Below are 16,956 nucleotides of genomic sequence, written 5' to 3' on the forward strand. Positions count from 1 at the left end.
AGCAGTGTGTTGTCTAGTGGTCAGAGCTTCCAGGTCAGTGATGAAACCTTACTCTTCTGCAATGTTTCGTTAACTCTTTGGTTGCTGGTACCCACCCAGCTCCCAATAAAAACGAGCATGTGTGTGCTATACAGAGAGACCACATGCTCCAGTGGGTGGAAGACTCTAATAAGGCTGGGGAGCTTTTCTGTTGACGCACCCTGTTAGCAGGTGTTAGAAACCTGCACAATCGTGCTGTGTCACGGCGCCAGGCGCACCTTGATACCTCCACCAGTATAGAGGAGAGTGGGTGTGACCTTCTGCTCAGAACATACCAGGGTAAGATGCAGTGAGGTCCTGCAGGGACCTATAGGACTAGCTGGGCTTCAGGGGACATCTCTGTGCAAGGTTTATGTTTGGTTGCAATTTGAGATCGCCATAAAGCCAAACCCTGGAAGTGGGCACATCTGACCTTAGCCAGGGTGTGACGTCTCTCTCTGGCTGCTTGGCATTGGCAGGTCTCAGATGGAGCTTTTGGGGAAAATCAGCAGTGTCTGGGTACATTCCTGCTCCCTTTCTGTTTGTTTCCTGGCAAGCTCCCATTCCCTTGCTCTCTTCTGGTCCCCCTCACATAGGGCCCTGCACTAGACGAGGTTTTCACCCCTCGGTCCTACTTCTGTCTCTATCACAGTTTCCCCCTACTGATCAGCCTGTTATGGAGACGGGGTCAGACCCGGAGCTCCAGCCTGCAGCAGACCATCCCCACTGCCCCACATCCCAGGCCTTGGGTCACACCTGCACTGAGCTGCATTGGCTGCTGACCACTAATGCTCTTCTCACCCACAGACCCATCACCATTGACCTGTGCTGCCCCTTTAAACGGAACAGAAATATCCATTCCAATCAGGTTTCACGGATTCCCACCCCCCCCTTTCTTTTCTCATGTATGTTCTTTTTCAGAACCTCATGTTTAATCATGTTATCCGAAACCCTGCTGCAGAGGGAGTTTCAGCCTGGTTCCCCTTCCCAATAGCGCTAGAGCATCGTACCATGGGCCAACACTGCCCTCCAGCGGGAGAGAAGCAGGATGGCTGCCCACAGGCTGCCAGTTCAGAAATAAACCGACAGCTTAGAAGCTCCTGGCCGAGGTGGGTTGAAGACGGAGGGATCAGCACCAAAGCCGGTGCAGGTTCGCTTTGCCTGGCTCTCCCCTTTCAGAGACAGTGAGGCAGTCGACTGTGGGGATGCACCCTCCAGGGAGTGGGGCAGTGGGAATGCACCCCCTGGGGCAGCTGGCTATTGGGTGCACAGTTGTAATGTCACAAGTGAATTATGCCTGGCACCACCTGGGCCGATGATCCGCCAGAGCAGCCCCACTGCTGCCACTGGATCTGCCCCCTCCCCAGCTGTCAGTGACCTGGCAGAGTGGGCCCAGCTGGCCCACTCCGCCTGAGTCAGTGTCCCAGCCCAGCTGCCCTGCCTGTGTCAATGGCACGTGTGAGGTGTGCTCTTGAAATTGTTCCACAGAGACCAATATCACACCTGCCCCTCTCCAGCTTGGCCAGTGTCACCCGTGGGCTATCCTGCCCGAACCACTGTCTCAGCTTGATGTCCCACTTCTTCGGCCAGTGTCACACCTGAATCTCCTGCTTGGCCCTAAGCTTTCATCTCCTCCCGTGAGCTCACTAGGACACAACACAGGTCACAGGAAGATGGGATCAGGTGTGCTGGAGGAGAGGAGGGAATGTTCATAGATTCACAAGGGCCCCTTAGATCATCTCTGAGCTCTGCAATATCACAGGCCATTACATTTCACCCAGTTATCCCTGTATTGATCCCCGTAACTCATGTTGGACTAAAGCATAGCTTCCAGAACGGCATCCAGTCTGGATCCGATGGCAGGAAGAAACAGAGGATCCACCCTGGTAATGCTGGGCCAGAGAAACTGATGTAATGGGGAAAGAAGCGGTATGCAACTCCAGAAACCGGTTTAAATGCCGTTTTTAATAGATGTGCCCAGGAATATCTTCTCAGGAGTGGAGAGAAACCCAGGCCCTTTGGGGCAGCATTATTAGTACTATATATATAAACTGCCATCACCGTACTGAGTGCCATATGCAATATACAGCAATGCATGACCCTTGCCCTAAATCTATACAGTCTAGGCTAAGGGAGAGGGCACTTGGATTCTATCATGCCCCCCTTCTGGACAGCCAGGCCCAAACAGGCTTTCAGTCACTAGTGAGATGAGTTCGACAGACTCAGCTTTTACTCTAAGGGACAGCTGAAGAGAAAAGGCTCTTGGAAATGTCCACTCCGGCCATCTCCGGGGTTAGAGAGATGGCGCAACCTGGGGCCAAGTGGAATGGCAGCACAGAAAGTCCTTTCTCTTGTTCTCTCTCCTCTTCCCTCTCCTCCCTTTTACTGCACATTCTTCTTCTTGTTCATGAACCTCAGGGCCACATTGTCATATTCGGTTTCCCCAAGCCAGTCGCCCCCTTGCCCAGAGAGCAAGTTCAGGGTGGGCACGACCATCTTGGGCACAGAGTAGTCATCCCGCTGGGGGTTGTAGGGGTACTCGTGACCCACTGGGTCCTCTGCAGTGGCCTGCAGCTTCCAGGCCTCCCCTTTGACCTCCTCGGGCTCATCGTACACAGTGTGGGCAGACAGGCCCTCGGGCTCATCATAAATGTGCTCTGGCTTGGTCTGAGTGGGTGGCTGTCTCCGCTTCCTCACGCCCGCTTCATCGATGCTGTCATACAGCGGGTACGGGACCTCTGGCTCCACAAAGCCGCAGAGAAAGCTGCCAAACTCTGTGGCCATCAGGGACTTGGCGATGGTGTCGAAGGGCACAGCATATTCGGACTCAGGTGTCTCTTTTGCCTGAGCCACCACCTTCCTGGACGGCTGCAGGCTCTTGGCTCTGTCCTGCGGGTTCAGTCGGATGGAGTCACGTGGCTCCGCGTAGGGCAACTCGCAGTCAGCAGGGGAGATGAAGCTGCTTGTGGGCTCCCCGGACAGGGGGAAGCTGGCGGTGGGCTTCACTGATTTGCCTTTGGCTGGCTTCCCCTCCAAGCTGGACTCCAGGGAGAGGCATTTGGTGCTGGCCCTGTGGTGCAGCAGGGACCCTCCAGTTGAGACCCTCCCCTCGCCATCCCTGGGTCGGCTCACGGTCCTAACAGGAACGGGAACCCTGACGGCATCGTCAGCAGGGCCGACCCACCGTGGCTCATCTGTCCCAAGGCCCCTCTGCACGTTGATGGCTGACTCAATGACCTGGAAGATCTCGTTGCCCTGCGTGGTCTCAAACTCAAAGTTGCCTTCTCCAGAGGCACATCTTCGACCGGCCTCGAAGGAGAAGGTCACCTGGCAGGGGTGCAAAGCCAAGCAGGGTCATATCCCCAGCACTGTGTGGGTACAGCAGCCCCCGCCACATTGAGGATAACAACATACTACAGCTGCCAACTAACTCTCCTTGCTCTCCCGTGCGAAATCCCTGTGCTAGGGATCAGAAGGCTCTAGGATCAAACCCAGCTGATGACTCATACCTAGGGCCATTATACCTACTCCCTACAGGGCAGTATTTGTGCCCCATGGATAATTTTCTCACCTGGCTATCTGAGGTGTTTGTTCCCAAGAAAACCCTCCTTGCCTGCCTTGACGCGACCTATGCAAGAGGGACAAGGGTGTCCTGACACCAAAGGGGGCTCAGTCTCCCTGCAGGAGCTCTGGCTTGTGCAAGGGGGATGTCACAGCTACTCCAGTCCCTGCCTCCCCACAGCAGGATAGTACACATGTTTTATCTTGGAGAAGCTCACAAACTACCGCAGTTTTAGCAGGGTGCTGGCTGTGGGGGGAGCTTCCAGCTCCCAGTAGGTGAGGTTCTAGTGAGCCGGGCAGGAGCACAGGCTGTAAGAAGCGCTCACCTCCCAGTTACTGGCAGAAGGGGCTACAACAAATGGCATGTGAGTGCCAGCTGACAGCTACTCCAGGCCCAGCCATTCTGACAGGAGGATGCTTGATTTTTAACAGACTTCCTGCTTAGCTTCCTGATCTGATAGCCCCCATCCACACCCTGCACCTCAAAGGAGCTGTTCCCTCCCTCCGGGTCTGCGATTACCTTATCCCGTCCAAATCTCCGCAGGAACTTATAAGGCCAGGTATAGCGCACGCTCCCCGTCTGCAGGTCCTGAAGCTCCAGGGCCTCGTCCTCAGCTCGGAGGATGAAGCTGCCCCAGAGGAGGCAGCGCTCAGAGGCCTCCGTGACCCTCACTGTCACTTGGAACTCCTTAGTGGCCGCGGCTGCAAAGGAACATGTGCTAGAGGTGATCCTGCTGGCCATGCTGCAGCTCTCGGCCCTTCCGCACGGCACCTCGTGAATTTTGTATGAATACACGAGCTCCCCAGGTCCCCCTCACACTGTCAGCCCTGCTGCTGGGAGCCTGCGGCTCAACAGCACGTACCCAGGCAGGCCTGTCGTCTGCTAATGTAGCAACGCAGAGGTGGGGGGAGTGCAGCTACCACCAGGCCTGGCTGTGTCCTACATAACCAGTGTGGAGTAGGACATGCCACAGACAGAGCTGCTGGGCTCTCAGCCTGATGAGAGGGAACCAGCATGGCCCACGTCCATATGGGCCAATGGCACCGTCATACAATGGTTAGACTGGGGATGATGTCATGTGGCATGGTAGGTGGCTTACCCCACAGGGGGTGGGGGGCAGGTGAGAGGCTAAAGACCAGGGAATCTCCAGCCTTCTTGAGAGCTGATAGGTATTAGTGAGGTCCTGCCAGGAGCTGCCCTCAGACTGAGGGAGGCTTTCGGACCAATTCCTCTGCCTCTGGCTCATTCCCGGGGCTCCTCAAAACACTCCTAAAAGGCAAATGCTTTTCCCTTGGGATGCACAGCAGAAATGTCCCAGAAACATCCTTCCCCGCCCCGCCGGGGGGGGGGGAGCCCAGAAAACCCCCAAAGCCCCTGGATTCCCTTGCAAGATCTTCACACGCAGAGTCACACGTGCACTCCCCGTTCCAGACGCAGGCTCACAGCCGCACACAGGCAGACATGCTAATGCAGACAGCCTCTCTCGCACATAAACCCACTTCCCCCATTTCAAGCCGCCCAAGCTGAATGCTATAGTGCACTCGCCTATCAGCTCCCCGCAGTTTGCTTGCCTGGCAGCACTGCTCTGCCCCATGGCTGTGGATTGGAAACAGGACTGGCATTTCAGTGGGAGATCAGCTGACTCGATTCCTCATTCCCTGTAGCACCCAGGACCCTGGGATGTTGGTAAGGGGCTTTCCAAGAGCCCTTTGTTAAGAGATCAACAGTGCATCAGTGAGGGGATGTGCCCCCAGTCGGAGAAGCAGGCCTGCTATCTCTGAACTCCCCCATGCAGCACGCCCACGGACGTAAATTCCCCTCTCTGCCCCCTGCTGCCCCCACTTCTCCCCAGCCCTGCAGTGTGACACAGCTGGCACAATGCAAGGTGAACTTTCCTCGAGATGAGCCCACCACATCCTTCCTGTTCCTGTCAGGGCTCCCTCAGCTCAGCAAGTGGGGCCGAGAGATGCAAATGCTCCTGCTGCCACGCCGCATCCCCCTCCTGCTCGGCTCACCGGGGCCCTCGTGTCCCCCAGCTCTGCCGGAGGCGGAACACGGAGCGTGTCACATCAGCCGCCTTAAAAGGCCACGGGGCTGGGATCTGCAAGGGCTGTACCCAGCCCTGCGCTCACCGAGAGCTTCCGGCAGCCACTGTGGGAGCCAAACTCTGATCCAAACGCACCTCAGATTCACACTGTGCTATCAGCCACGCAACGTAGGCACATGGATGGCAGACTTCCCAAAAGCCCACGGTGCTGTGATAAGGGGTGCGGGTAACTCAGGAAAGGACGCTCCCTCTGGGTCAGTGCCCTATGCCCTCGTGTGATGACAGGGGGTGCCATGTGGCAGAGAACAATGTAGGTGACAAAGCAGAGGGCACTCTCCCCTTGCAGTCAGCGGTGAGCTGGCCAATCTGTCTGGACCGCACTCATCACCTGAGCATGGGATCTGTTAGAGAGGAGGAGGGCGGATTCTCCCCTTCCCCTGGCGCTTTGTGCCATCATTCATAGCTGGGCACAGTGGGTGCCACCCTGGAATCCTCCACTCATGCCAGAGCTCGCATTTGGCACTCACTTTGCCCGAGTGTAAATGACTCCACCAGGTGAAAGGCAGAGGAGAAGCAGACCCATCCTCCATCTTTCAGAGGAACACAAACCCCAGGTCCTGAGCCCAGGGCACTTCCCCCAAGAACAGGGGTGTTCTAACCCAGTGTCCTGTCCAAATTCCAGCTTGGACAATTATATTCTCCATCTCCCTACATGCTCCCTACACTTTCAACTGGATCCTGCTTCTTCTCCCCTTCCTGTCCTAAGCTGCCGGGTCGGGTTCCTGGGCCTCTATTTACCAGCTGTCAGGTTCCACCCTGGAGACAGGAACATTTCAGAGGGGAGTCAAGCGGTTCTTAGGTTTGCGGTTTGCAAAGAGCTTTGTGAGGGAAAATCCTAGGCATGGTATTTATTCTTATTACCAGGCCAGCTCCACACTGAGAATGCAGGTCAGCCTCTCCCCAGAGCCATGTCAGATGCTGGCAGCCTTGGGACACGACTTGCGCCCCCACTCCATGTTAAACAGCCCTCTGTAGCCAGGGCACGGTCCTGACAGGTGCATTCAAAAGCAACCCAGCAGGCTGCAGATCTTCCCCCGGCCCTGCCAAACAAGCAAGACCATTCCTACTTCCCTAGCACCCCACTTGCCCCGAGTTCAGCTCAGGGCAGGCCTCTCTCCTGTAGTAGTTTGCCAAGTGCTATGTAGCCCAGGACAAACTCCCTGTGGCTTATCTGCTCCCTGCAACTGGCCCTTGGCCCTCTCTGAGAGAGGGAGGTGAGTGTGTTGCCTTCTCACAGGCTGATAGCATAGCAGAGGGACAGGCTATCCCATTCTCCTTTGGAGGGTGGATAAAAAGGAGTGACTCACCATCTGAAGAAAACTGAGACAGGCACAGGCTGGAGATGAGATCAAGGGAGAGGTGCAGGCTGGATCAAGACACTGAGCCAGACTCACCCCTGAATTTACATCAGTCATGGATTTGGCCCTTTGCTCTCAATTCTCTGCCAATGCTGCTGTTTAATCCAGCAGACAAAAGGCGTGTGTGTGTGTGTGAGAGAGAGAGAGAGAGAGTGACTGTGTCTGCTCACATGTGCGTGCATAAATGTGTGTGCCCATGCAAGTGAGTTTGTGTGTGCGTTTGCATGTGCGAATCCCCAGGTACATATTTCCAGGTGGGAAGGTGTACAAATGTGCAACTGTGTGCATACACACAAGCATGTGAGTTAGCAAGCGTGCTTGGCATGCCTCTTCTCATAGGTTCAGCCTGTAAGCCAAGACATGATCAGTGTCCTGGAGTGGGGGTGATTTTCTTTTGCTAGCCCACCCTATGGGTCCCTGTAAGGCAGAGACTGTGCTCTGGGAGGATTAGTCTCTGCTCCTTCCCCAGCAGCCCCTGGGGCCCTTCCACTTCCCTGAAAGGATCCCAGGTCCATTACTCAGGCTGCCTTTGACCTGGAGAGGTTGCTACATTGATGATTGAGCAGGATGTTTGCAACAGGCTGAAGTCTGTGGGTCGGTTGGTAAACTGAGCCCGAGCCAAGTGTGTGTGACACTCCTGCTGTGTTTGTGGGCACCAGATCTGTCAGGTCCCCACATGCCTTCCAGCAGCACTCAAGAGATGGAGGCAGAGGGAGACAGTGCCCCTTCTGGCCACTGCATTTCACCCCTTTCCCTATATAAACATTCCCATTCAGAACACTTTGCCCTCAGACAGGCCCTTTCCTCTGAGGATCCCCAAGCTCTGTGCAGTGCTGACTCAGTCACGTTACCCTCATTGCTCAGATGGGGAAAGTGGGGCACAGAGAAGTGACTGATCCAAGGTCACCCTGCAAGTCAGCGGCATAGCCAGAGCCTCAATTTCCCTTTTCATGTGGCTGCCAGCTGTCTCGTTCCCCCACCCCACGCTCCTCTCCCTTCACTTAAACCACCCAGCCCAGCTGCGCTACTTGGCACGCAGGGTTGACAGCCTGTTCCCATGGCCTTGTGGGAGTGGGCACATGGGCTCTGTGCCTTCAGTCACTCCTCAGACCAGGAGTGCAGGGCTGAGGGGCTCTCATGGGAAATGGTGCAAGATCGACAAGGGTTCTTAGCGCTCTGGACAGTTGCGAGCGGCCAGTTATCAGCGCAAGGCACAGTTCTACCAAACCACAAAGCAGGAAGCGCACAAGGGCTATTTATGAAGCTGATTTTCCATTACACTTTTTGCAAAGAGCAGGGCTGCGCTGTTGCGGCAGCCATGCTCCGATTCAAAATTAGCAGCATCGCTTAACTGGAGCGTGGGCTAAGGCTCCAGGTTTAATCTTTAACTTAGCGCTGTGGGGTCCTGGTGTGCGACTAGGGCTCCTAAGCACTAAGGCAACACAAATAATAAGAGCCAAGTGAATACTGACAAGGTCCTCCTCTGAGCTCACCATTAGACTCCCTTCCTTCCTACCTGGGTACAGTCTCTCTGGCCTGGGTAAATCCCGGGACTGTGTTCTGAGAACCATGCTACGGATTCTCTGAACATGGTTGTAATGTGGCTTCGAATGTGGACACAACCCTGATGTGCTGCAACTTGGTCTGCAACAGTTTCAGGTGCGTTCCCAGTTCGCTGAAGGGCACTTGGGCCCAGAGGCTGGCTGCAGGCTTCTGGTGTCTAATGAAGTTCCCCCAAGTGAAGAGTGTCACAAGCAAAAGCTTGATGCCCAAGGGAAGGGGGTGAAGAAGGAGGCAGAAACAGGTTAGGAGACCCCAGAGAACAAGGGTCTCCCAAGGGACCAAACACATCACAGGGAGTGAGACTTGGGAAGCATTGTTATATTAAGCCTCATCATTATGTCGATTTGCCGCTTTGTTACAAGCCAGTGGCATGTTGGCGGTAACGTGAATGAGGTGATCGCTGATGGTCCCTGGATCACTCGGCTGCTGGTTCTAGCCCCCGTTGGGTCAGCTACTCAAGTAGCAGGAAGTTGATACTCCCTGAGAGCTGGTCAGCAGTGGATTCTACTTAGAAATGGGACCTGGTGGGTTTGAAGGGCAAAATGCACCAAAGTGTGCACTGGGGGGCAAGTCTAGATGCCAATAGCCTGGGAACCGAGGGATTAATGTGGAGAGATGCAATTGAGTCTGGCAGTATGCCAGGGAAAGCAAGGAACAAAGATGCATATGGCTGCCAAGCTGGGGCTGGTGGCAAGAGATAATAGGCTTCAAGGGGCTGATCCAAAGCTCTTAGAAATCAATGAGAATCTTTCTATTGACTTCAGTGGGCTTTGGCTCAAGGCCCCAGGGCTCTGGGATATTAAGCTTCCGTCTGAGTGTCCCCCAAAGCAAGTACGGAGCTGGCAGGCGAAGGAGAGGGCATGTCTCTCTTTGCAAAGATGAAGCATGGTCGTACATTTCCCAGCAGCCCCAGCGAGAGATATCGAGAGGTCTGCTCTTCTGTAAGCGCCCAGCAGGGCTCTGGGATCACAGCTGAGTCACACTTGACAGTGGTTTCGGGTTCCGCCAGGGCAAGGTGTTATTACTCCATCCACCCTCCCACACACACACCCCCACCCCTTTCCTCACTTCCTCTCAGAAAGAAGAAAACAAACCACTTGAATCACTCTGCTGGGGGGTTCATCTCTGCTGTGCCCTGCCTCTGCCCCTTCTGTGCCCACTCCACTCATCCGGCTGGCTGGCTGGCTTTCGCCACACATTGCCTGTCTCTCTGCGGACATACATATTCATCCTTATACCCACACCATGCACATTCAATGATCGGTCTATCCAATTTCTATCTCTCTCTCTCTCTCTCTCTCTCTCTCTCTCACACACACACACACACAGACACACACACCCCCAATGCTGCATCTATTTACCTGCATGTTCACAGTGGCTCTGTCCATGTCTCTAGGTATCTCATCTCCTAGCCTGTGGGTTCTATGGAATTGAACAGACAGGTCCAGTCTCCGGTGCCTGCTGACCCGGCACCTTCTGCCAGAACTAGTTGCACTTCCAACACACACGCACACACGTACACACACACGCAGAGCCAGGGTCTCTCGTTCCCACCCTACCTTTGGCCCTGGAGCTGTACAGGGAGTTCTCCTCCATGGATAGCGAGATCGGGTGGCTGTCCTTCCCCACTGCTGCCTTCCGTTCATCCCTGCTCCTCTGGAACCCACAGAGAAGAGCAATGGGTGAGTTTGGGGCAGCCCAGGTCCAGCCACGCAGATTTGGGCCCATGTGGTGTCTCCTCCCCAGCACTGAGATCCAGATGCCAGAGCTGATGGAGAGGGCATCCCCCTTCTTGCAACCTCATCTCCCAGTGCCTGGGGCTCTTTGTTGAGTTGCCAAGGCTCCTCTTGCTCCCCAGACCAACAGGAGCTTGGAGACCCTGTGAAGGACACAGGGGACACCAGAGCTGGCCTGAGAGAGCACCCTGAGGACTCTGAGCAACACCTCAGCGAAGGCCAAAGCTCAGTACTAATGGGCAAAGCTGGGCCATCCATTCTCCCTGGCCCCCTCCAACACCCACCTCCATGGAAACCCCAGCTCTTGGAGCTCCTGATCTCCCCGGGGGCCCCTGTCCCCTAGATCCTTGGTGCTCTATCTTTCCAAGTCCCCCACCCACTGAACACCTCTCTCCAGATCCTTGGCATCCTCCTCACTCCTAAGGACCCCTCTACATGCCCCTATCGCTCCCCACCACCCCAGGAAGCATGCTGCCACTCTCACCACGAAGGCCAGATCGCAGAGGGTGAGGACCCAGTTGGCCACTTCGGTGCTTTCAGCTGCCAGCAGGTAGCGCTTGTCCGTGGTCTCCAGGATGAAAGGGACAGTCTCCTTGGGGCTGCTGGTGTCCCCATTAGCCTCAGCTACATGTACACAGTTACTCAATTTGATGAGCTTCTTGCCACTCTCAGCCTTCTTGGGCTTCTCGGAAGTGGGAGGCCCGGAGCCCTCGAAGAGCTCCAGGTGGGCACAGGAGCAGGAGCTCTCCTGGTACAGCGTTGCCCAGAACTTCCTCCATTTCTGACCGGGGGGAAGGAAGCCAAAGGAACAGAAACATGCGGGTGTTAGTCAACTCTGCCTTTGGGTTCCTAGGAAGTTTCACTTCCTGACTCTCATGCTCTAGCCCAAGGCTGCAATGTCTGGGCTGGAAATGGTCTCCTGGGGACAGCTGGTTTGTTTTACATGGAAAACTAAAGCTATTCCCACATCTTTATGGCAAAAAAACAGCTGTGTTTTTACATCAAGACAGACTTGAGCCATGGACTATTTTCACTTCAATAAGAGGTGTGTTTGCATTGATAGCTAGCTTGATGCAAACCCTAGGGGAGACAAGCCAACCGCAGTTTATGCCTTGGTGCGACTACTGGAGTTTAACCATGTATCCACATACCAGGGTTTAAGCTCACCTAGCCACTTCACAGTAAAAACCGCAGTGCCTTCTCTCCACTAGGGTTTACCAATGCAAACACACCTCTTACTGCAGGGATGACATGGTCCATGTCTCCACCCTGGAGTGTTGTTTTAAAAAGGGCCACGAGGGTAACAATTTCAAAAGCACCTGTGCCTTAGGAGTCCAAGCTCCACTGCAAGTCAACAGGATCTGGGCTCCTTTAGATCCAGATCCTCAAAAGCATTTAGACACTTAACTCCCACTCTGTGCCCTAGAAGGCTTCTGAAAATTTTCCCTTAAGTGTTTACTTTTAATTAGCTCCTGTAAACATCCCAGACAACCCACAAAGGCACTGAGGCTCAGGGTGCATCTACACTGCTCATGGCAGTGAGCCTCCCAGCCCTTGTTGACAGATTTGGGCTTGCACACTTCACACTATCACACTAAAAATACCTAGGTCGAGGCTGCAGAAGTCTGAAGCCTAGGGAGGGGGGTTGGCTGCAGAGCCCAAGCTCCAGCCCAAGCCACAACTTCAAAGTGCTGTCTTCTATCTACACAGCTATTTTTAGCACTGAACCACAAGCCCTGCGAGCCTGAGTCTGTTGACCTGGGTTTGGGGGCTCGCTTCGGTGGGTGGCTGCTGGCTGTGTAGATGTGCCTCAAGGGGCTGGTCTAAACACACACATGCTGGACAAGAAACACCAACACTGATTTTCATTCAGACCTTTCGTTATGTTGGTGCAGGTTACGTTCACTTGAACAGCCAGATGCTCCACAAAGTCTGCTAGAGACTTCACTAGTGCTCTTGATTTTATGTGGAAGGAGCTCAGATACTGTAGTGATAGGCAGCAGGATAAAAATGATAGATAGATAGATAGATAGATAGATAGATAGATAGATAGATAGATAGATAGATAGATAGATAGATAGATACTCTTAACCTGGACTCAGAGCGGCTATACAGATATCTATGTATACATGCCCTGAAATGGCTCTGTCAGAAATACTGTTGCCAAGTTGACCAGCTGAGCTGCTGCCAAGACAGCAGTTTCACCTCGCAAATGATGTCTTTGTGGCAGCTTCTTCACTTAGGGGCCAATTGATGCCTAAGTGCACGATCTAAAGGTTCCTGAAGTGAAATGGACTCTTGCCATTGACTACTGTGGGCTTTGGATCAGGCCCTAGACTGTTTCCGATTCTGCAAAAGCAGGCAGACGTCACTGCATCAGGGACAGACTTGTGTCACATTTTTGAAGCTAGCTCGACAACCAGAACAGCTAGAGACTTCCTTTGTGTTACAGAAAGAAAGTTTAGATTCTGGAGAATAAGTAGGCAGAAGGAAATAGGGTCCAGTTTACCTCCCCACTGTGCACCAGCTGAATCAAAGCCCTCGCTTTAACTGAGGAGAACGTGACCTTTCCATGTACATGGCTCGAGAGTGGTGCCAAGGACAATCTACAACCTGCATATGCCGTGCACCAAACAGCTTCCCCATCTGCCCGCACTGATCTCCGCAGTGTGGCCACAGGCTATTTGGTTGGGTTAAACTTTCATCGGGGAACAGCTGCCACAGGTCAAAGATGCTGGTTATCTGGTGTCCTGCCTGCTCTGCTCTAATGTGTTACAACCCCGCACCCATCTTCCTTGGGAGGGGAGGGGAGGCCAGGACGCCCTGTCTAGCCCAGCATTGGGAGTGGGAGGCGTTTCGCTGGGTGGGCAGTGAGCTACTGACAATGACCGAAATAGCCAGGGCTGCAAACATTCATTTGGTTATCTGCTAAGAGGATATGCTCCATCTGCGCTCAAGGCCTGTGAGCCAGGCTCTCGCACACAGATCACACATGCGGCACTGACATTTGCAGACGGGGGTGGAGGAGTGTTTACTATTCAATTTCACATGTACGTCTAGCACTGGTGAATGGAATCTGCTGCTCAGCCACGAAACTGAAGCCACAGCTAGGCAACCTTCCCCACCCTGGCCTAGAGCTGTTGCCAATTTTGACTGGACGTATTCCTGGAGGTTTCATTACATGACACAATCTTTAATTAAAGATTCATCTTTAATTCCTGGAGACAGTCCTGGAGGGCTGGCAACCCTAGGGAGCCACTTGGAAATAGCAGAGGAACTCCAGCCCCCTTTAGGCTGCCCACTGCCAGAGGGCTAGTCAGCACCATGCTTGTTTTTTGCGATGCAGACTCTTGAGGGCAGGGATCTGGACTGAGATCCTCCCTCCCTGGTGCCTGCAGGCAGCACACAGAAATGCCTTTTGGTTACCACCAGCACGGGCTACGTTGATCAGCTGACCAACAGGAGAAAGAGCCTGTTTCTGTAAACAACCCCTTGCGTCCTCCTGTCTCTGAATGTGGTACAGAGGCCTGACTCCCTTCTCCTTCACACTGGGGTAAATCAGGAGTAACTCCGTAGTTACACCAGTACAAGAGAAAGGGGAAGCTGAGGTTTCTAACAGTGCTGCAAATGTGCGATTCCAAAGAAAAGGTCTGGGGGAAACAATCACCTCTCACTGTTCACCGTGGGCTAGACACTCAGCTGGTGTTAATCAGGGAGCTTAGGCCAATTGACATCCACTGATGATCTGGCCTATGTCTTTCTTTGAAAGCTAGACCTGGCCCCAGGAGCCAATGCCTGCACCCAGTTCTGAACTTCCCGGAGTCTAGGGGGATGTTGGACCCAGGAGTCCAGTTAGGGTCCATCTCTATTAACAGTGCACCTCCTGCATCCCAGGGCTCATGCCCAGGTATCTAAGGATACGTCTACCCTGCAGTAAAAGACTACGGCATGACTGCAGCTGGCTCAGGTCAGCAGACTCGGGCTTCAGAGCTACAAAATTGTAGTATTGAGTTTCCTGTGCGACCCTATGGCGGGTAGGGTCTCAGACCTTGAGCTCCAGCCCAAGCCCAGATGTGTACACTGCTTTTAGCCCCACAAGTCCAAGTCAGCTGACCGCAGCTCTGAGACTCAGTGCAGTGGGGGGTGGGGGGTGGCGGGGTTTACGGCAGTGTGGACATACCTTTGGGGGGTCTCCCCGGGGATGTGCACAGGGAAATCATTGTGAGTTTCCCCTGACAGCTTAGCTCCCGCAGGAGATGGCAGGCAGTGCTCTGGGGTTTGAACTCCCATTTTGGTCTGGCTGCAGGATTTCCAGAGGAACCTTTCCACAAACTAATATGCACTGCAAGCAGGTGAAAGCTAGCGGTGCAGACTTCTGCTTTCAGGGGAGTTCTTTGCAACCTGAGCCCAGCCGGGATCCTTGCAACTGGATCATCTTGAGACCTGCCCAGAAGTACGAAAGCTCCTAAAATGCTGCACAGAAGCAGGGGAACAGAGCCAGGGTCAGGGGAGATCTGAGAGGGGGGTGCCCCGGCAGCAGAGCAAGTGGGTGTGAGCAGAGATGCTGAGCACAGGGGAGGTCCTGTGACACTGTAGATCAGAAATGAGCTGAGGAAGCAGGGGTCTCCTGCAACGCAGGAGCAAGCAGGGAGCGCGGTGTTGGGGTGGGGGAGCTCCTGCTGCAGTTGCAAAACAGCGATGTTGTTTTTTTAAAGCCCAGTCCATGTTTATGCCAATCACTGTGAGGCCCCTGGCAAGTTGCCTATGTCAGTGCAATGAAGGCAAATCCCTGCTGCCCTCCTCTTCCCCATCCCCAGAGTAGATTGTCCCCGTCTCTGTACTGTGAGTCTCAGGCCCTATCTGCCTTGAGCCGTGGGACAACAAGTCAGAGACTTCAGCTTCTGCCTACGCTCTCCTCTGGAGGGATGTGACTCATTCCTGGGAGTCACCGGGCAAGATGAGGGCTTCCTACAAGAGGGAGGAAGTTCTGGTGAGCTGCAGCTTGTGCCCAGTTGAGTCACCAGGGCAGCAGCCGGGTAGCAGAACGGGGGATGCTGGAGGGGGCACGTCACAGTAGGTTCAGTGGGGTGAAACTGGGCAAGAGACTGTTTAGGCAGAACATCCAGGGGGTTCTTAATGGGGCGGAGAGTGTGAAGCGGGGCCTCGTCTCCCCAGAGAGTCCCATGCGTGGGGCATTTAAACCCCTAGGAAACCAGTCTGGCTCTGTGACCCTACTGCCGTTCCCAGCCCGGGTACAGCACAGCGACAGGGCCCCACCAGGGATGAGGGGCCAGCCCTGCAAACTGTCCCACTTTGCAATAAGGCAAGATGGCGAACTAGGGGCACAGAGGCAGGCGCTGTCTGAGTCCAGGATGGAGGAAGCCCAGGGCCCAGGTAGCACATGGGAGTCCCCAGTCAAGAGCAGCTAGAAGCTTCAGTAACCAGCCTCCAGCCCCGGCAAAGATGCTCAGGTCGGTCCTTACCTTCCCGAAGGTTTGCTGCTGCTGGAGGTACAGTAACCCCTGTTTCACAACCACCTCATCCATCTTCTAGCAAGGAGCATCCTCTCGCTCTGCCACGCTGTCACACGCACTTTCCTGTCCGGGCCCTCCCCTCTATCTCCCTCGATCTTTCACACCTCCCGCCTCTCACCCATGCTTAACACCTCTCCCGCAACTGGCCCACTCCCCACTTCTAGGTCCGGCTCCCGGCCCTTCAGTTTAACTCTTTCCCGCCGCAGACGCCCGCCCGCTTCTGCCTTCAGGGTTGGGTTTGCTCCCTATCTCATTTCATGAGCATGTGACCTGTGGTCGGGGTTTGTTTGTTTTTTTTTCCTAAACATATATGTTTCGCACTTCAGCTTCCTGTATTTGCGATCTTACCAGAAAGGGCAGCTACAGGCGCTGTTGTTGAGTGCTGCTATGTCCACAGACAGACTGCATGCTAACACACTGCCGTACATTCAGACTGTACACGCAAACACAGAGATCCACACACTGACAAGGGAGACTGTACACACTGACACCAGAAGACACACACACACTGAGGCTGTACACACTCACACACCGAAGCACACACTGATACATCGTGGCTGTACATATTGACACACACACACACACTGCACGCAGAGACACACACACTCACGCACCGAGGCTGTATGCGTTGACACACAGAGATACACACCCTGACACCCAGAGACTGAAAACACGGACACACAGGGACACACACATTGTCACAGTGAAGCTGTACGCACTGACACACAGAGATGCTTACACACACACCGATTGTACCCCCTCATCCACAGGCTGTACATGCACACACATGCACAAATTGTACACACAGACACTCTTGAGTCTTTCGCTCTTTACACCACAACCACAATCTGAAGACACCCCGGGGGGCTTAGCTGGATCCCAGATAGCTGTATTTACTAACTATACACAAACACACCAGGCCTAGCAACACAGTATAGGTTACAACAGCACCACTACCCTGGTTGGTTTCTGGCAGCTTCGGAAATACAGAGCTCAGTGAGCATCGCTAGAGGGCTCACAAACTATTTAAAGGAATACTACCCAATTCCTACACACTCCACAAAGACACCAATTATAC

General features: G+C 54.1%; 1 protein-coding gene across 1 annotated transcript; it reads right to left on the reverse strand.

The window, feature by feature from the left end:
• Positions 1-1,993: 1,993 nt before the first annotated feature.
• Positions 1,994-16,036, reverse strand: DOK2 (docking protein 2). Its single transcript, XM_084614928.1, has 5 exons — positions 15,828-16,036; positions 10,829-11,125; positions 10,168-10,264; positions 4,100-4,281; positions 1,994-3,345 (listed from the first exon to the last, which is right to left on the reverse strand). Exons 1-5 carry the CDS (start codon positions 15,888-15,890, stop codon positions 2,401-2,403), a joined length of 1,584 nt encoding a protein of 527 aa, XP_084471054.1. The 5' UTR covers positions 15,891-16,036; the 3' UTR covers positions 1,994-2,400.
• Between the last annotated feature and the right edge of the window lie 920 nt (positions 16,037-16,956).

This window comes from Lepidochelys olivacea (assembly GCF_965140295.1).
Source record: "Lepidochelys olivacea isolate rLepOli2 genome assembly, chromosome: 26".
NCBI classification, from domain to species: domain Eukaryota; kingdom Metazoa; phylum Chordata; order Testudines; family Cheloniidae; genus Lepidochelys; species Lepidochelys olivacea.